This window comes from Lissotriton helveticus, chromosome 4_1 (genome assembly GCF_964261635.1).
Source record: "Lissotriton helveticus chromosome 4_1, aLisHel1.1, whole genome shotgun sequence".
Taxonomy (NCBI): domain Eukaryota; kingdom Metazoa; phylum Chordata; class Amphibia; order Caudata; family Salamandridae; genus Lissotriton; species Lissotriton helveticus.
Window position 1 is genome coordinate 2,004,851,095 of NC_136063.1, and position 21,224 is coordinate 2,004,872,318.

The 21,224-nt window shown below is 44.7% G+C and overlaps 1 protein-coding gene across 2 annotated transcripts in view; it reads left to right on the forward strand.

Moving 5' to 3' along the window:
• Positions 1-21,224, forward strand: part of FMR1 (fragile X messenger ribonucleoprotein 1) — a 698,844-nt gene that overhangs the window by 154,260 nt on the left and 523,360 nt on the right. For both annotated transcript variants that reach the window (XM_078688630.1, XM_078688632.1), the window contains exon 3: positions 5,993-6,086. In XM_078688630.1, the coding sequence (XP_078544756.1) occupies positions 5,993-6,086 (94 nt within the window). The remainder of the gene's footprint in view (positions 1-5,992; positions 6,087-21,224) is intronic.

The following is a 21,224-nucleotide window of genomic DNA, read 5'->3' on the forward strand; positions in this document are numbered from 1 at the left end:
AATGTTTTGAGAGATATATCTAGTCCTGCCTGATGAGCAACAAGGTGGTTGCTACTCAGAAACTTTGTGACGAGATTGCCTCCCACTTTGAAGAGAAAATTTTAAATATTGTTGGGGAACTTTAGATCTTGGATCATAGCAATCAGGATGAGTCTCCTAGGAAGGTGCATGGGGGACCTTTGACAGACACCTCTCTGGGATATTTTCAAACCTCTACGGAAGAATTCTTTATTCAGCTCGCCCAAAGTGTGTCCTCGGGATCTCCCTTAGACCCCCTCCCACATAAGATCTGGAAAACTTTTGGGCAGGAATCCTTTACCTGGCTGCGACAGATCTGCTGCCAGTCCCTGGAGGTAGGAGAGGTGCCAGAGATATGGAAGCAGGCAGTGGTGACTCCCCTGTTAAAAAAAACCTTCTCTGGACCCTACTACCCCAGCGAATTTTAGACCCATATCCCTTTTGCCATATCCCATTAAGATTCTTGAAAAAATAGTTAGTAAAACTTTGTCATGCTATCTAGAAGAAAATTTGTTGCTGGACAAGGACCAATTTGGTTTTCGTCCAGGACATGGTACCTCAGTCATGGACAACCTACGAATGCGTGCTGACAATGGAAACTCCTCTGTCCTAGTATTACTGGATATGTCAGCCGCATTTGTTACAGTGAGCCATGTAGTGCTAGTAGAAAGATTAGTGAATATAGGGATAAAAGGACTGGCCTTGCAGTGGTTAGGTTCATATCTGTCGGGGCGACAACAGGCTGTGTCTTTGACGCCTTTTACCTCAGCTAAGTCAACAGTCCATCATGGAGTACCTCAAGGCTCCGCGATCAGCCCTATACTTTTTAATATCTATTTGCGCCCGCTGTTCCCCATGATTAGATCTTTTGGAATTGACCTGGTCAACTATGCAGATGACACTCAATTAGTGTTTTCCTTGGAAGGAAAACAAGCAGTATCTATGGAGACCTTCCAGGAGTGCATGTGTCAGACTGCTGGTTGGCTCAGAGAAAACACCCTACAGTTTAATGGAGGGAAAACAGAGGTGGTGTTTTGTCCGGCAACTAGAGTGTCCCGGCCCTTATCGACAGAGTTTAGGCTCGCCCCTGAGGATGAACCACTGTTCCCTGCCAAAACAGTGCGTAATCTGGGGGTCCTGGTGGATGGCAACCTCCAAATGGAGGCACAGGCCAATAAAACGTTTGATGTTTGTTTATCCCTACTACGCAGGTTACGGAAGATCCTCCCGCTACTACCAAATGACTCCCGCTCTTCGGTAGTGAGGAGTATAATCTTAAGTAGATTGGATTATTGCAATTCCTTATATTTAGGAGCACAGCAATATATTGTGCAGGGGTTGCAGAGAGTCCAGTCTATGGCCGCAAAGCTGGTGCTTAAGAGACAGCGTCCGTCTTCTACAGCCCTGGCCTTGAGTGATCTTCATTGGCTGCCTCTTAAGGAGAGAATATGTTTTAAATCTCTCTGCATTGTATATAAAGCGGTCCACGGTTTGGGACCTGTTCCTCTGCAGGAGAGATTTACCTGGTACAACCCCGGGAGACGGCTTCTTTCCTCTAGTAGTAATCTGATCACGGCCACCAGGTTCAAGCGATCACGGCCGGGAGGCAGAGACTTTGGTGTGGCGGCGGTCCGCCTCTAGAACGAGCTGCCCCAGAATCTCAGACAGATTAGCACGCTGACGTGCTTCAGGAAGAGCCAGAAAAACTGGCTATTCCCTAGGAACAAAAATTAGTCCCTCTCTCGGACAGCTTTCTCCATTGTTATACTGGCTTTCTTCACTCTAAGCGCCAGGATACCCGTAGGGTGACCGTATTCGCGCTATATAAGTATCTACTTCACTTCACTTCACGCCACTCCTGGCTGAGAACATCTTGCTTTTCATGGGATGTCCAGGCTTCCCTCATAGACATGCTCTTTGATAGGAACAATCTTTTAGGAAACAAGGCAGACTTGAGGGCCTCAGCCAAGTCCCTGGGCCTCTCAGTTGCCCATGCCAACCCCAGTCTACCTATCGCCCATTTTTAGGCTACAGAAGGGGCTTCAGGCACGCCAACCATACTCCAGCCACCGCCCGCTCAAGCTTCCCAGACCGTGCGGGGGTGAAGACGCGGTTCATACAAACCCTGTGGGCCAGGTAGACAGAGGTATGTCTCAACCACCAATCCCCCTGCAGCCTCAACCGCTAAGCCCTCCTAATCATGCCCTACAAGATCAATGGCATCCAGTTGGTGCAGAATCTGCATCATCTCCACCACTGGCTGTCCAGTACTTTGGACAGTCGGGTCTTACAGATCGTTCATAAGAGTTACTCCCTTCCCTTCAAATCTTCCCCTCCCCCTTTGCCTCAATCTCATGACCGGCCTACGGAGGATCATTTGTCCTTGCTCCGCAAGGAAATCCTGGCATTTCTTAGCCAAGGAAGCCGTAGAGGAGCTCCGGTGTCAGAAGTAGGCAGTGATTGCTATTCCTGCTACTTTCTGTTTCCTAAAAGAACAAAGGGCTTTGCCCTATCTTATATCTGAGAACTCTCTGCCTCTTCCTCATTCATCCTGCTCCCTCTTGGCCTTACCAGCACCCCTCAGATCTTTACCAAGGTGAAGGTGGTGGTCACAGCTCATCTGCCCAGATCAGGGGAGCAAGTCTACCCCTTATATAGATGACTGGCTGCTGAAGGGGGGGTCGCCCCAGGCTGTTGTCTCCCAACTCTAAACTATGGCGAACCTTCTGCATTTGCTAGGGTTCACTATCAACGTGCTGAAGTCACATCTGATTCCTTCTCAGAAGCTCTTTCATTGGAGCTGTTCTGGAGACAGTGCAGTCTCTGGCTCATCCTCCTGACCAGCGAGTCCAGGATATTTGACACCAGTATTGCAGCCCCTGTCCTGGATTTCTCAGATAATGACTTAGAGGCTTCCTGATGGGATATGCAGGCTCTGCAGTGGCACCTGAAGTTCCAGTGGGTGCAGCACCAGGGAAATCTCTCCAACATGGTCCAGATCCAGGCAGGAACCGCAAAAGAACTGCAGTGGTGGCTAACGAACCACAATCTGGTCAGAGGCTGCGTTGCCCAACCCCAGCCAGATCACACAGGAGTGACAGATGTGTTACTACTGGGATGGTGTGGCCATTGGAGAGAGGTGGAGATCAGAGGAATCTGGTCTCTGGTGGAATCTGGATTTCACATAAACCTACTGGAGCTCAGTGATATGACTGGGAATGAAAGCCTTGCTACCCTCTATCAAATTAAGACTGATACAAGTATTCACAGAAAACACCACCGCCATGTGGTACTTCAACAAACAGGGCGTGGTAGGGTTGTGTACCCTTCTGCCAAGAGGCCCTGCGTCTCTGGAAATGGCTAGAACAGCAGCATATCCCTGGTGGTTCAACACCTAGCAGGTTCCCTGAAAGCCAAAGCAGATGAACTCAGCCTTCGATGCCTAGCGGACCATGAATTCTGTCTTTATCCGGCGGTGGTGCAAAATCTCTTTCAGCAGTTTGTAGAGTCCTGTTTAGATCTATTCGCCTCCGCAGGGAATGCACAATATCGGACGTTTTGCGCTGTAAAGTTTCCAAGGCGGCAGTTGCTCGAAGACGCTTTTCATCTTGAGTGGAGCTCAGGCCTCTTACACGCCTTTATCCCATACCACTTCTGCCCAGAGTTCTCAAGAAGTCATCCTTGTATCTCTGGACTGGACACGGAAAGTCTGGTATCCCAGGCTTTCAGCATGATCATCGATCCTCTGATCAGGATGCCCCTTCGGGAGGACCTTCTGTCGCAACACCAGGGGAGGGTCCTCCACCTAGACGTGTCACCTCTCTGCCTTCTTGCATGGCGATTGAGCAGTGATTGTTGACAGCTTTCGACCTTCCTACCGAAGTTTGCAGTCTCATCTGGCAGCCATGCATCCCTCCACCAAGACCGTATATGCCTGCCGGTGGAACAAATGTGTATTATATTGTACAGATTGTTTATTGACCCTCTTTCTGATGACCTTCTTTTCATTCTTACTCTTGCCCAGCAGAGCTCTGCTCGGGGCACTCTAAACGGCTCCATTCTGCTATGTATGCCATTTTGCGGCTGCCTGACCAACCCTCTTTATTTAAGTTCCCTAATTTGTATAGGTTTCTTAAAGGTCTTGTTAATATGTTTTCCTCCTTCCTTTCATTATGCCTCTGTGTGACCTTAATTTGGTTCTTACTTTCTTAATTTGTGCTCCTTTTGAGCCTCTTTATAGCTGTCCCCGCTGTCTGCTCACCATCAAGACAACCTTTCTAGTGGCAATAACATCTGCCCAGAAGGTGAGTGAGCTGCAGGCTTTTATCATCCAAGCCTCCGTTCCTGTCTGTTTTTTCAGACACTTCACACTAGGGCCTCTTTCCTGCCAAAAGTGGTAACCCCATTCCGTGCTCATTTTCAACATTCCTCCACACCAGTTCAAAAGAAGAGGAGCAACTTAACCGTCTGGACCCAAAAAGAGCATTGCTGTTCTACCTTAACCTTACAAAAGAATACTGCGTGTGCCACCAAGTCTTCTTGTGGCATGTTGAGTGAAGAAGGGTTGGGCGGGACAGAACCAAACCATTTTGCAGTGGGTTGTTCTCTGTGTTAAAATCTACTCTTCCTTAGCCAAGAAGCAGCCCCCTGAGGGCTTAAGGGTTCATTCCACCACAGCTAAAGCGGCTACCTCTGCATTAGCATGTAGAGACCCTGCCCTGGACATCTGCCAGGCAGTAACGTGGACATCCCTGCACACATTTACCAAACACTACTTCCTCGACAGTACAGTCCGCAGGGATGGACACTTCGCCCATCCGGTCCTGCAGGACTTTTTAGTTTGGAATTTGTCCGCAGCCCATCACCAGGGATGGTATTGCCTGGGTATCTATTCAAAGGTAAGGAATCTGCAGACAGATAGCTGATTGAGACTTCTAGCTGTAGATTCCTTACCTTTGAATTCCCCAGGCATCAACCTGGATCCGGATACTTTTGCGTGAGCAGTACCCCTTAAGTGCTGCATTGGGTTGCTCCATTCGGCTCCGTCAGACATAGTCTGCATCGTTAGCATCGGTTATGATGTCTTGGTCACATACATAGGCACCACCCAGGCATGTGAATGTCTGTTCTTTTGTGGTGGTGGTGTGGGTGGGTGGTAGTGGGTGAGTGGTAGTGGGTGGTGGTGGTGGGTGGTGGTGGGTGGTGGGTGGTGGTGGTTAGTGGGTGGTGGATGGTGGTGGTGGTGGTGGTATGTCTGTTTTTCTACCTACAAACCATGTGAATATTGTTTCTTTGAAATTGACTTGTTGCAACCTCTACTTTCACCTACATCATTATTTTTGCATTAAGGTGTTCATTTATTTATTGGTAAACTTTGTTGTATATCAATAAACCAATCTGACATTTCTCGTTTGATTTGAAACTAGTGAACTTTAAAAGATTTTTGACGTTCAGCTTGTAGAGAAGCCTAGACCAGAAGGAACCGGTCGTGGATTAGATGTACAACTATAAAATTGAGAGCCTCACTCCTACACTACCTATTGATTAACCCTGCAGTTCTGGGTTGTACATGGAGATACATAAACATAATAATTAAATCATCTCTGTCTGACAGGAATGGGGTCTATTTTTTAGGACAATTTTACAAATCAACTCTGAATGATTAAGGCAGCTCCTGCTCATACAGTATTTCACTTGGTTTTGAATCTTATGATGTATCATGTATTTACTTTTTTCCATCATGCTCATCCTCTAGTTAGTTGTCCGAAGTACCATTTGTAGGATAGGCTTGCTCAGCGTGATATGTATAATCCGAGAGATCTTAAGCAGTAAAGTATTTTAGACTGTGATTATATTTTCTCATAGCTGTTCAGAACGCTAAAAAAATATGCTTGAGCATTCTTCGAAGCTTAATGTTATGTGGATTGTCAAGTGCAATATGGTTAAGCAATTAACAAATGCATACCTTCTTTAGCTGGCAGCCAGAAAGACAAATTCCATTCCATGATGTTCGATTCCCACCTCCCACTGGCTACAACAAAGACATAAATGAAAGTGATGAAGTAGAGGTAAGCTCTCCTCATGAAATCGTATCTTATGGCTTTAGCTATTCTTTACTTGCCTAGGTGGGGATATCAAAGAGGCGATTGAAAGGTGTTTATTTGGTGTACAAAAGCTGATCAATTTAATGGTCTGGATTGAACTTTGGAGTTGGTTGCTATATTAATCTAGTGTTTGTAAAAGAAGAAACATTCAGCATGACGGTGTGAGTATTTCTAAGCTCACGTGCCCTACACTGAAAGAAAATGATTGTACCAGTGTGTGATGGAGGGGAAAAAGACGCCGGATGATGACTAAAAACGTGAATACAAACATAATTTTTCACCTCACCCGCATCTCAATTTATTCGTGGTTTTACTTTATCCTCCCTATTCTTTTTGCCTCATTGCCAAGATAGTAACTCTTATAGGAATTCTGCACAGTGCAAAATACATCAGTCAACCCTAGCAAATGTTTGTAATGTAATGTATAAAGGGAACCATTGAAGCAGTTGTTCAGGAAAAGTAGAAGCATATGTTTGTAGTTACCACATAAAGGTGAGCAGAAAAGGCAATGTTGACATGTGCTAGGAGCAATGGAATAATCTTCTTTCTTCTATGAATTGTTGAGGTATGCATAACAGAAAGGTTATCTTCCAGGAAATGATATAGCATTTGTAAGCCATGAACTAAGAAAGCCACAGAAAATGTATTTATTTTCAGGAGTGTGGAAAATAAGAAGTTATGAATATACATGCTTATCTAGATTTGGATCTTTCATAGATTCACATGCTTGAATCATTCCCGTTCATCAAAGTGGGAGTCCTACGGTACCATAGTAAAGCAGTATGTATGAACTTCGCATGGGCTAAAATGGCTCTAGGCCATGACATTTATAGCCTATCTATGTCCCTTTTAAAAAAGGACCAAACTTTAACTATGACCAATCGAGTTGTAGCGCTCTCTAGAACACTCTCAAGATGCGCTGAATCCCTAATACATTTTTCCTGGTTTTGACTGAACTTTTTCCCTCGTCCTTCCTAAGAGGGACTGGTTGGGGACAGCCCCACCCAATATGTCAATCAGGGTTGAGGGGTGTGGAAAAGACTGCCAGGCGAGTTATGGGTTGGAGGTATGGCCCGATGCCTTGGCAGTAGCCCCACTCAGTTGTATCATAAATCCTCCTATCTCCCCCTGGAGGTGGAAATATACAACTTTGGGGTTTTAGGGCTGAAGTGCAGCCCACTGTGGGCCGGTCCCCACCTCATTTTTCTTTTTTGTCTTTTTACTGTTAAAACATGTCTGAGTGTAGTGAGTTTCTGTTCCCCTATGAGGCCAAAAGTATTTTGGGATTTAGGACTTAGAGTGTGGTGAAGCCCCATACCTGTGTGGGGCTGACCCCACCCGTATTAATGTTTGCAAATAACACCACTGGTGTGTAGTGTACATTCAATAACCCAGGGGAATGCAAGAAGTTTTTTTTTTACTTGATGGGATGGGAATGGCCCCTGCATGGTGTACAGTTGTGCTCTCAGTCCCGCGGGCCCAACTGGAAGTGCGTTGTATGGCCCCAGCATCACACTAATTCTGCATGAGCCTGAAGGTTTAAGCCTGTTTTATGACAAGGATTTTGTCCTGTTGGGGTACACCAAACATTCCTTTTATAGTGGCAGAGGACTACCACCTCTGTCATGGGTTCATGCGTGTAGCATAGTGGTGGCAGCATAATGTGTTTTCTAGAGATCTTCGTGTTACCATGCGTTTTTTCCGGTGCCACGGGGGTGGGTGCCTTCTGGCCCACTCATGTAAAATCCTGCTGCCAGTGATGAACTCTGAGCCCTGGTGCGAAATCACAAACACATGAATGTAAGCGTGTGTAGTGCATTGGGACAGCTACACACTGTGTGTTGGTATGAGTGAACCAGAATGACATAGGCCTGTGGGTTCCATTTTTGACAGCCTGTCCCGTCCCTGGCCACAAGATGGGAGTTCAAATTATTTTCCCAGACAATAGAAGTGTTTTTCTGAAACTGAATGAAGACAACCAAGGCAAGGAAGTGGTAAAACAGGGTACAGCCTGGCCGTTAGAAATGAGATTAGATGCTTTGATGCAAACCACATCTCTTTGTTTAAGTTTCATTCTCCACTCCTCGTATTGGCTCCTCACCAGGACACTCCTTAGTATCTGTGCGCGTTATAATATAAAATAACATAACAAAAGTGCAGCTGACTAGTTTTTCTGGAGACATTCTTTTGATGGATGGTGGGAGTAAAGGGTGAAACTGCAGTTCCTAATGTCAGGAAGTGAAGGGTCTTTTGAAGAGGGACAGTGTGTCTCTTCCTGATCACTGTTGGGTGTGGCTACTCACACCTCTTTGTTCCTCTGTTGTGGGTGCTCCAACCTAGAGGTGGTTGTACTTTGAAGACTATCGTTCGGGACAGAGGCTGAATTTAGAAGACAGCTTGACACATGAAAAGAGAACTTTCCCAATCTATTCCAGACAGTGCAGGCTGAGAGTACTCATTTCCTGTCTCCTCTACCTGTGGAAATTGGAGGAGTCGGAGCTATTGACCCACTTGTTTTTCCAGTTCTAAATTCTGAACGAAGAGGGAATGCTCCTTGAAGTATGACCTAGAGGAAGAACATGCAGTCTGGTCCAGAAACACCTGGAGTGTCCTGCCCGAATGAGAGAGCAATGAGCGTGCCAACCCTGCAGGAGGAGCTTACTGATGATGTGGACGAAATAGGCCTTGAGCTAACCATGTTATTTGTACCACTTGGGGGGGATGGGTTCCAATATCTTATTTTCAAGGATGGATGCCAAGAGATGGAAAATGTGATAGCAAGTCATAACTTTTTTGCTTTTGTGTGTTGCCACTTCATGTAATGGATAGTCTTTCATAATTGTTATCAATGTGATCATCTGCGGCGTACCCCAGGGCTCCTCGCTCAGCCCAACGCTCTTCAATATCTACATGAGCCCCCTCGCCGCCATCGCATGCAAACACAACATCCTCTTCTACGCCAACGACACCCGACTGATACTCTCCCTCACCAAGGACCCAGCCACCGCCACAACCAACCTCCAGGAAGGAATGAAAGACGTCGCAGAATGGATGAAGCTCAGTCGCCTGAAGCTGAACTCAGACAAGACAGAGGTCCTCATCCTCGTACAATCCCCCTCCTCCTGGGACGACTCCTGGTGGCCCACAGCGCTGGGCTCCACGCCTACTCCCACGGACCACGCACGTAACCTGGGATTCATCTTGGACTCCTCCCTCTCGATGACCAGGCAAGTCAACGCCGTCTCTTCATCCTGCTTCAACACCCTGCGCATGCTCCGCAAGATCTTCAGGTGGATCCCCACCGAAACCAGAAGGACCGTCTCCCAGGCCCTCGTCACCAGCCGACTGGACTACGGAAACGCCCTTTACGCAGGAACCACAGCCAAACTCCAGAAACGACTTCAGCACATACAAAACGCCTCCGCCCGACTCATCCTCGACATCCCCCGCCACAACCACATATCCGCCCACCTAAGAAACCTGCACTGGCTCCCCGTCAACAAGAGGATCACGTTCAGGCTCCTCACCCACGCACACAAAGCGCTCCACGACAAAGGACACGAATACCTCAACAACCGCCTCTCGTTCTACACCCCCACCCGCCAGCTCCGCTCAGCCAGCCACGCCCTCGCCACCGTGCCGCGTACCCACAGAACCACCGCCGGAGGAAGGTCGTTCTGCTACCTGGCCGCAAAGACATGGAACTCACTCCCTGCACACCTTCGACTGACCCAGGACCATCTCACCTTCAGGAAGCACCTCAAGACCTGGCTATTCGAGCAATGACAGAACCCCCCCCTCCCTTTAGCATCTTTTTTTTTTTTTAAGGGGTTTATTGAAGGAAACACGAGAAATTTACATATATCGGGTGTCATACATAGAATACAATATTGCGATAGGTGAGCGAATAAGTCAATGTGGAAAATTCAATTCAAAGGAGTATGCAATGTCAACTTAGTTCGGTACATCAATTAGGAGAAGTACGATCAACAATCCAGCGAAGTAGCAGCCAGCAGGGCTCACCCACCCATAGTTCAGGATAATGAAGACAAAGCGGACATCCCGATACATAAGAGAATCAATACAGGAGAAACAACCCGTCCCTCGTAAAAGAAAAAAGGAAAGAAAAAAAGGCCATAGAACTAAACTAAGGCAAAATAACAAACCCCTCCCCTATGCCCCGACCCTGCACCCCTGCAATGGCTACGGCCGATCCCCACTAGCAGTGTGCCTGTCGCCCCGGCACTAGACCTAAAAGAAGGAAAAAGAAAGAGTGGAGGAGGAAATATCAAACAGGCCCCCGGTCTCCCTTACCCCCCGCCAGTAGCAACCCGCCCCTACACGTATCCAGAATAATAAAATGCAACGATTAAAATCAGACGGGGGGAGCTTGTAAGAACCACCCAACTCCCGCGCTAGTATAGGTTACAAATCCCGTATCAGATGAAGTCATTGTTCAAACCCATCCAGTCAAAGTCAACCCTTGCCACTGCGATTTTTCATGCAAGCCCTGTCCGCTCGATCCGCCATCCCAATGAGAGTATCAAAATGTTGAGAAAGTTCAAAGTCAGTACGGAAGGATTGAGGCCAGGATAATAGTACACAAAGTCTAAGAGTCAAACGATGTCCGCTGTCCACCAAAGATAAATCGCTAGAGCGTATTTGAACCAACCAGGAGAAAAAGGGTGAGGTAACAATCCTACAGTCACTGGAGAACTCGTTCTGAAATATAAGATCATCCATGTCCATCTGGGGCGGTATCGACACAGGGCATGATGTAGATTCGATAGTCCGGGGCTTGCTAGCAGTCGTTCCGGGGTCGACAAAAGATACCAAGTCTGGCTTCAGCGCTGGGCCCTCGGTCTCAGACGCTTCTTGCTCCTTGGGTAAAACAGCTTGTTCCAGAACCAACAAAGGGTCGGAGTCCGGTCTCTGGCAGATGATATCGACCGTTACGACCATCCTCTGGATGATGGCGGTGACCTGTGAATGGAGCTCCCCAATGGCGGCCATTACAGTATGCAGCGACGGTATACATTCCACCCGCTCCATTGCCCCTCACGAAGCAACCAAGCAGGTCTCTGAACCCCGGAGGTCGACTACTCCGGGGCACCAGGCACAGGCAAATCCGATGACAACTGTGGGCACTCTCAAAAGCGCGATCTCAACACCGTCGCCGCCAGCGAGGAACCAAGCCCATCGACCCCGGGAGCCCAACAGGGCCTCCGGGCAGCGGCTCCCCGACCACAGCAACCGATGCGTCACGCCGCCGTAGCTGCGAGAGAAAACTGCCACCGATCCACCATCTAAATCGGACAAGAAACACTCCACTTCGGGAGACCGGACGCTACCCACGTCCCGCGGCCGATGTTATTCAACTCCAACCCGGCTGGGTTAGAAATCGAGGCCCCGGCTTCAACTCTGGGTTAGGCCGAGAATGGAACACGGCGTATCTTCGTTATTCAAGTAGCTAGAAATTCCGGGATTGCACCTTTAGAGTCAGGAACACATCAGCTGCACGGGAGGTCAGTGAGAAATCAGGATAATCGTCAGGATTTGTGAGCAACTGGCGGAGGTCGGCGGAGCCGGGAGCTTATGCGGCCATCTTGGTTGCTAGCGTAGCTCCTCCCCCTCCCTTTAGCATCTTGAGACCCTCACGGGTGAGTAGCGCGCTCTACAAATGTATTGATTGATTGATTGATTATTGAAAACTACACTTACAGTAAATTTGATTATATAACTTGATAATAATTATAGTAGTTATTGAAGCATCATGAAGAAGACTGAAATGAGCACATCCTGTCCCTCTGATGCCCAGTGTATCATTTGTTTATGGTCACATGTCCAACATGGAGTTACGCTGACAAGCCTGCAGGAGTATTCATCATGGAAAACTTTGTTAGAGGCAGCTCAAGTAAGGATTCACATTCCTCTGTTGGACATTAGGAAAAATGTGGAAAGCAACACGGTTCCCGAAGCATTTTACCATAGGAAGTGCAGGAGCCTGTTTACTGTGATGATAGATTTACAGACTATTTTACGAAAAGCTGAAGCAAGTGTCAGTAATGATGCTGGAACGAGTGAGTGCATTAGTAAACGCTTAAACAGAAGAGCATCATTAAAGGCAAAGACGTATGCTGCAGAATGTATATTTTGCGGCAAGATAAAATGCTACATGGGAACATAAATGTGTGAGAAATGTATCAAGGCCACGGAGCTTAGAGTTGTCCAAAGGCTTCGAGAGTGTGAAACCATTAATTGTGATTTAAAGATCTTAGCAGTTTGTAGTAGGGACATAGTGGCTGCAGAAGCCCATTATCATGTATCTTGTTATAGGAACTATACAATGGTTAAAGCAAAGGAGAAAGGTCATACATTTAGCATTCAAACTGATGATCGCTACAGAAATATGAGAGATGAATCATATGATGAACTATTTGAATACATTAGAACTGTGATTATTCCTAAGAAGAGGTAATACGTGTGACAAGACTCATTGAAAGGCTTGAAACCCTCATGACACACATATGAATACAGGGTATAGACGAATCAACCAACAAGCTTATTAGAAGAAAATTGAACTCTGAGTTCGGTGACAACCTCTACATATTCCCAGGAAACCAAGGAAAATGATTGGCCCAAACTGATAGTTTCATGCTACAGGACATTGTAAGAGAAAACCAGAGTTTTAAAAGAGAATGATCAGTTTTAATGGTTAAGGCAATGCATACTGAACAAGATCATTGATCACATCACCTCACATAAGAACACAGATTAAAACAAACTTCACATCAACACCATGGCCATATCATCCATAAGATGTTGATAAAGATAATTTGCAGTGTGTGATTACCTTAAACGTTTCTTATTAGGACTTCTAACTGGAGATCCAGAAACCACAAAGTTGTCCAAAAGGGTCACCGTACTTATGCAATCATTCAGTCAGGACATTATTTATGCAGTGACAAATGGCCAGCAGCAACCCCCTAACCATTTGTTGCTGCCATATGCCATAAAAAGACTGACAGACAATGTTGACATTATTTGCAGTCTAAACAGACTTTTTTGTGGTATTTCATACTCTCAACTGGAAGAAAATGATATTGCCTTGTGTCGTCAGAAGCTTTCTGCTACTTTAAATGAGCACATTATTCTTACAGCCGACATTCAGCCTCATGTCTTCACTAACTTAGCATGGAGTAACATTGATAAGCTGGAAGAGACTCTTACTCCAGTATTGGAACTTTCATAGATTTTCATGCTTGAACCATTCTCAGTCGTCATGACTGGAGTCCCCTGTACTTAAAATAGAAGTAGACATACATAGTCATAATACACTAATAGGTATAGACCAAAGAAGGCCTAGGCCTTTTAATTTAATAACCTATCCTAGTCCTGATAAAGAAAAGGACCACAATTTTTGCCTCAACCAATCGGCACTAATCACCCTCTAAAACACTCCTGAAGGAAGAGCAGAACCTCAGATTTTCTACTGCACATTGTGCAAGGGAGTCTCCTCTGAGCTCTGCTCAGTTCTTTCTCTTCAAGAAAAGAGAATTTTCAATTTCTTCAATAGGAAAGTACAATTTTATATTTATTTCTTAATATCATCTTCCTGCTTTTGTGGGTCCCAGTATATTTGGACTATGACCGAAAAGGCTAAGAAGGCTCTATTCAGAGAATGTGCCACTTGCCTGAAGAAAAGACTTTATGTGGATGATCCTCACAAGAATTGCATTTACTGCCTATATTCATCTCATAAGGTGTCTGAATGCAAGATTTGCCATACTTTTTTTTTAATAAAACCCTCAGAGACAGAGAAGGACATCTTCTCATCTGGCTTAAAAAATTTAAAACTGGATCAGACCCTGTGTCTGACTCAGAGAGTGACCAGTCTACATCTACAAAAGCCTCTTCAAAAAGGGCAAGAGAGTAATCGTAGTCTGATAAAGAACCTGCTTATAAGTCTTCCTCTGAGTGCAAAGGATCTCATAAAAAAGAACAACTAAGGACTGTGACTGACCCAAAAACACCTCCTACAAAACTTAAACTGACTTTCAAAAAACCTACTTCTGAAAGTCTGTCACAAAGTTTTCAGTCATTAAAGAAAAGTACTTCAGCGCAGTCGACGACAAGAGGATTTATTTCTGGCACGTTGACGTCGACTACATGTTCTATGGCTATTTCATCGTTTCATTGTCGATGCAAGGTCCAGTTTCATCAACCATTTCCTTAATATCTCACAAGGAGTCTGACACACCGTTGGCGAAGTTCTGACTACATCGTCAAAGAAGATACCGCCAACGGCATCATCGTCAACGGAAAACCGACGACGCAACAAAGTTTGGCGAGGTTATCACTGTCGACGAGTGTTCAACTGTCGTCTGACACATTGCTGTTGATGAAATTGAAGTCTCCGGCGTAGACTAAGTCTCTACCGTCAACGGACCTACAAGAGCCGACAAAGTCCCCTCCGTCGACGAAGTCATTGTCGTTGACGACATCCCCTACGGCGAGTACAGTCTAGGCTGTAGAAGTGAAGACGCAGTCGTCGACACAATCGTCGACAAAGATTACATCTTTGAAACTGACTACACCAAAAAAGATTCTGGCATCAGAAATCACGCCACACGCCTTTTGGAGGAGGGAGAGTCGGTGGAAGGGGATAAGGATGAAGATCCCTTTGTGGTTGCATTTAGCCCTTCACAATTACATGTCAAGTGCCAACCAGACGATGATGAGGAAGAACAACATTACTATGGTCAAACCTATTTGCCTCAGTCTGAACAACCTCATCAGTACCGTGAGGAAATGGTCACAATGCCGCCTGCTTTATTGAATGGTTTGCAGTTTATGCAGCAAGACTACAGACATCGCGTCCTGCCTTCGGACCCATCTATTATGTCTTCTCCTCCTTAGGTGACATCACCAGTGAGTGTTAGAGCTCCTACGATCCTTTTAGTGCTGAATTCTCCTCAATCTGTTCCTCTCCAGGAACCAGTTTCTTCTGACAAGGAAGGAGAACTTCATTATACAGCTTCTGAATGGGATGACTACAGGATGTCTTCACCAGCTTCACCTGTTCCTCCTCCGGTAGATTCCCCACCTGAGGATATTGGGGGGATTTCACAATCCATTAGAACGTGCTGCGAAAAGGTTTACCATTCCAATGCCTTCCAAACAGGCGGACTGCTTTCTATATGACTTTAAGGAACCTTTTCGTAAGTCAGTGAGGTCTATTCCCATAATTGATTATATTCGGGAGGAAGGGGTTATAAGTGTGAAGAACCCAGCATCTGTGACAGCAGTGCTCTCACATCTAGATAAAAAGTATATAACTACTGAGGATGCCCAGCGTGCCTCACAGGACACCCAAAATCGGACTTAGTAGTAATGCAGGCCACTCAGCGCTGCTCGAGGAAGAACCCTACAGTACCTCTTTCTGTGCCTCCGGACAGAGAGCAGATGTTTAGATTCTATTGGGAAAAGATTCTCATCAGTGTCAGCTCTCACAGTAAAGGCAGCAAATTCCTTGGTGATTTTAGGGTGCTCTGATCCCCAAATGTGGTCGGACTATGTTGATCAATTGCCAGAAGATGTTAAAGATGAGGCAAAAAAGATATTGCATGAAGGGGAAAGAACATCAAACAAGATTATAGACTGGGCTATGGATGTTGTTGTAACAGGATTCAGACAATTAGCTGGTTCAGCACTCCTAAGGAGACAGGGCTGGCTGAAGGCCACCTCTTTGCTCCCTGAGGTTCAGAATAAGATATTGGACCTTCAATATGATGGAGAGGCTCTTTTTGGCAGCCATGTAGAGGAAGCCCTTAAAACCATCAAGGCAGACACAGACACTGCGAAGCCTTTGGGGACACTGCAGTTCCGGAAAACGCCCTTTCAGGGCTCAAAGGGTAGAGGTCAGTCTTCTTCTTATAGAGGGGGTTACCAGCAGTATCGTTACCCGGCGTATTCTTCCACGTCACAGGCCTCAGTTCCAACAAAGACAATCGCCTCAGACATCCTATGTCAGAGCAAATAGAGGAAAGACGTCAAGGGCTGGTAAGGATAATAGCCGCCGCCAATGATGCATCTCTGGCTCTGACTTCAAATCTCAGGGTCACCAAGCCAATCGTTTCAATCTCGTCCTACCCATCTAGGAGGCAACATTTCACACTTCCTTCACCAGTGGCAAGCTATTACTACGGAGCAATGGGTTCTTCTTAATCAAAAAGGAGTTAAGGCAGTTGAGACCAATTATGGACCTTCAAAATCTCAATCTATATATGAAAAAACAATCTTTCAGAATGACAACATTACAAGAAGTACTAAAGCTCCGCAACCGGCACGATTTCCTGACCACATTAGACCTCCAAGACACCTATTTCCATGTACCTATTTACCCAAAACAGAGAAAGTACCGAACATGTGTGGTAGCCGTATGCCACTACCAGTTCAGGGTGCTCTCATATGGTCTGAAATCAGCACCCAGGATTTTTACAAAGTGTCTTGCTCCGATTGCAGCATTTCTCAGACAGCGGAAAGATCAAGTCTTCCCGTATCTGGACGACTGGCTTATCAAAGCCGCGTCAGAGCAAGAAAGTCCACAGAGGCCTGCACAGATCTTTTCAGAAGCTTGAGTCTAACTATAAATCAGCAAAAATCCAATCCGAATCCATCACAGAAGATTGTCTTCTTAGGAGCAATACCGGACGCGGTCTGCTTAAAAGCATACCCGGCAGACGAATGTCAGGAGCGACTCCTTGTTCTGGCAAATTCCTTCAAAAGAAAAAAGTCACTTTTGGTCCCACTTTTCAAATCACTTTTAGGGATGATGTTGTTGTACATACCACTGATTCCGTTTTGTCGTCTCAGGATGCGCCCATTTCAGGAAGAACTGGACAGACAGTGGGTACAGTCGGTAGGCCCATTCGACGACATGGTCACAGTAACTCCTCATATGGTGAAGGCCCTAGAGTGGTGGTTAGACACATACCATCTGTCAGCAGGGATGTCCTTGCATCAGGAGGCCGCACCACTAGTGATCACAGCACATGCGTCCTTAGAAGGATGGGGAGCTTACCTTCAAGAACTCCAAGTTATCAGAAAATGACATCAAGCTCAAACTCAATCTCACATAAATTTGTTCTATTAAACTACATCTTGCTGCTATTTCTACTTACAGACGATCCTCTGGAGGTTTTTCTCTTTTGTTTATGTCGACTGGTGAAACAGTTCATAAAAGGACTTTTCAGAGTTTACCCTCCTATTAGAGCTCCTCCACCTGAATAAAGACTTAATATTGCTCTTGCAGAACTTATGAGGCCCCCCTTTGAGCCTATACACAGAGCTGAGCTCACATATATTTCCTGGAAATATGCATTATTGTTGGTTCTTACATCAGCCAGGAGAGCCGGCGAGATTCAAGCGTTCATGATTAAAGAACCTTACTGTCATTTTTCTAATGACTAAGTACTGCTTAGAACAAACCCAGTGTTCATTCCAAAAGTACCCTCTACTTTTCACCTAAATGAGCCAGTTATTCTGAGATTTTTTTTCCAAATTCTACTTCCCAGACAGAAAAAGCTCTTCATAGTTTGGATATAAAGAGATGTCTCAAATGTTACTTATTAAATACTAAGAACAGCCCCCAAAATCTGATCAGTTGTTCGTCTCCTATGGTTTTCAAAGATCAGGTGTTGCAGTGACTAAAGCAATGATTGCCAGTTGGATTGCAGCCGCTATTCATTTCTTTCATTCTAAAGCGGGCAGGACACTTACTTTCAAGTCTAAGGCTCATTCTACGAGAGCAGCATCGTCCTCAGCGGCGCTTCTGAGTGAGTTCCATTGGACAAAATTTGCCTTGCAGCAACATGGAGAAGTGTGCATACATTTATGTGGCATTACTGCTTGGATTTGGCTACAGAGACGGAAGCAGTGGTAGGACAAGCAGTCTTATGCAACCATTTTCAATAAGGTAAGCTCTGTTTTGGAGGTGTTTAAATAATTTCAATTCAGTGATATTCTGTTGACATGTTATTGCTATGTTTTTACATGCTCCTTTATAAATTTGGTATATATATATTTTTTTTGTTTTGACAGAGGCGTGTAGCCGAAACCCGTCTGCCGGTTGTGTTGTCGAGTGGAGAATAGAGAATTGAAATGAACCACCAGTGTGCGCCTCGTAATGTGGCCTGGAAGGAGGTCATTTGTTGGGAATATATCTATATGTATATGTATATATATATGTATATATATATATATATATATTTATATATATATGTGTGTGTGTATATATATATATATTCACTGAAAAAACCATAGGTTATAGACCATATATAGTTAGGAATTAGCATTTAAAAAACCTTATTTTACTCACACAAAACCATTGAAATTCCATATATAGTTAGTTGCACTAACTATATATCGCGCACCCGCAATCCACTGCTGATGATGTCACATATTACATCATTCATGACATGGTCAGTGACATCACTGATGACATCACTGATGACATCTCAAATGACATCAGTGATGACATCATCTAGTGTCTGTGTGTTTTTGTAAAGTTTAAATACGTTTTACATATTGAAGAATGAGTGGATGTATGGAAGACTGAGTGTGTGTGTGGCTGGCTGGGAGGTGTGTGACTGCATATCAATGTGTACTTGTATCAGTGATTGTATAAGAGAGTAAGTATGTGTTAGTATATGTGTGAAAAGTATGGTGTTCTGTGTTTAACTATAGATGAGGAAATCGAAGTGTGATTGATTCTTCACAGGACTGACTAGGTGTATGAGTGCATATGATAGTGTTGTAATAATGAGTGACTGTATGTATGAGTGATTGTATGGGTGAATGAGTGAATGTGTGTGTAGACGTAGGAATCAGTGAGTGCGTATGTAGTAACTGGTATTGGTGTGTCATGATGTCATCAGTGATGTCATTTGAGATGTCATCAGTGATGTCATTTGAGATGTCATTAGTGATGTCATCAGTGATGTCACTGAAGTATGGTGTTCTGTGTTTAACTGTATAGATGAGGAAATGGAAGTGTGATTGATTCTTTACAGGACTGACTTGGTGTGTGAGTAACTCCATGGATGAGTGGCAGTGTGTGACTGTCTGCATAGGTGTATGAGTGCATATGATAGTGTTGTAATAATGAGTGACTGTATGTATGAGTGATTGTATGGGTGAATGAGTGAATGTGTGTGTAGACGTAGGAATCAGTGAGTGCGTATGTAGTAACTGGTATTGGTGTGTCATGATGTCATCAGTGATGTCATTTGAGATGTCATCAGTGATGTCATCAGTGATGTCATTTGAGATGTCATCAGTGATGTCATCAGTGATGTCACTGACCATGTCATGAATGATGTAATATGTGACATCATCAGCAGTGGATTGCGGGTGCGCGATATATAGTTAGTGCAACTAACTATATATGGAATTTCAATGGTTTTGTGTGAGTAAAATAAGGTTTTTTTAAATGCTAATTCCTAACTATATATGGTCTATAACCTATGGTTTTTTCAGTGAATTTTCAAGGTTTTGTAAATGCTAATTCCTAACTATATATGGTCTATAACCTATGGTTTTTTCAGTGAATTTCATTGGTTTTTTAACAGCTAATATCTGTAGCTGTAAAATGTATTCTTCTTTAAATCCAAAAATATATTTTATATGTTTATTAATAAAAAAAATAATTTATATATTTTTTTCTTCGTTCCCGCTTCGCGAATCGGGAAGCTTCCCGTTAGCTGACCTTGATGCCGCGAAATAGACCGCGAGCCGGTAAACGTTCCTTTACCGCAACTGCCGCGTTAGAAAACAACATCGTGACGCCTCCCGTCCGCATGACGTTTCGCGTTGTCGCGTGATACGTCATATGACGTGCTACGTTAGCGAACTGGTACGCTTACCGAGGCACAAAGCGCAGGTTTCTGGAAGCAAACCGGGAGGCCCTGCAAAGCGCGTAACGTAAACACAGCAGGTCATGTGACTTGGTAATAACACTTTTCATTGGTTCATTTCACTTTTGGTTTCCTAATGATGTAAGACTAGGTCATATAATCTAAAATGAACACTTTTCATTGGTTGAGAACTATTGTTTTTCCCAAATGATGAAAATCCCTCCTTCTTTCCTCACTCTGACTTTCATCATTGTGAGAGAAAGACCCTTTGTTACCAGTGAGCAATGGCTTCTTTAGTAGCTTCAGCTGGTGCTTCCCCACCACCTCCACCACATCCAAGGAAGAGTGGACCACCTGCTGAAGTTATAATTCAGCAAGAAGAGGAAGAAGAGGAACAGGAGGAAGAGCACGAAGAGAGGCACTTTTTGCCTGAGGAGCCCAGGACGTCTCACCGGAAAGAAAACTTCATTTGGCAATTTTTTAAAATTCCCAAAGGTCAGAAAAAAGTAAATGCAAGATACGTAACTTGCCTTATATGTCAAGATAGACTGTCCAGAGGGACCGACAAAAAATACAGTTTCGGAAACTACACAATGCATCGCCATATGACTAGGTGGCATCCTAACAACTACAGTGCTGCACAGTTTCGTAACGACCTAGATAATCTCCCTATTATGGCCAGAAGATCTGTTGTACCGGAAGTAACGGGACCAGAGGGCAGGGAGATGGTGCCAAATATACAAACGAGATTTCGTGAAGTAAAACAAGTCTGCGTACATTGCAGTGGATTCATTTGCTACGGAGAAAGTAGCATCACTCTGATCAACAGAGCTATTGACTATCATATGCAAGTTTGTACGAAACGCCCCAAATAATAAATTCTTTTTTTTTTTTGTTGCTCCTGTTGAGCCCTTTACAATGAATCGTTTTCGTTGCCCCCTCCGAAAAAAAACCCAAAAAATATAAAACTGTTCAGAAAAATTCAAAAAAAGTAAAAAAATGTTCAGAAAAATAATAAAAAAAATATAAAACAACAAAAACAATAAAAAAAAAGTTCTTTTCAGAACTACCTCCCCGCTATTAAAAAATTGGTACAATATTTGGAACTGTGCCAACCTCTATTTCTCTTAGTTCGCTTCCCAGTTCGCGAACCGGTACGCGAACCGGAAGCGAACCAAAAATTTAA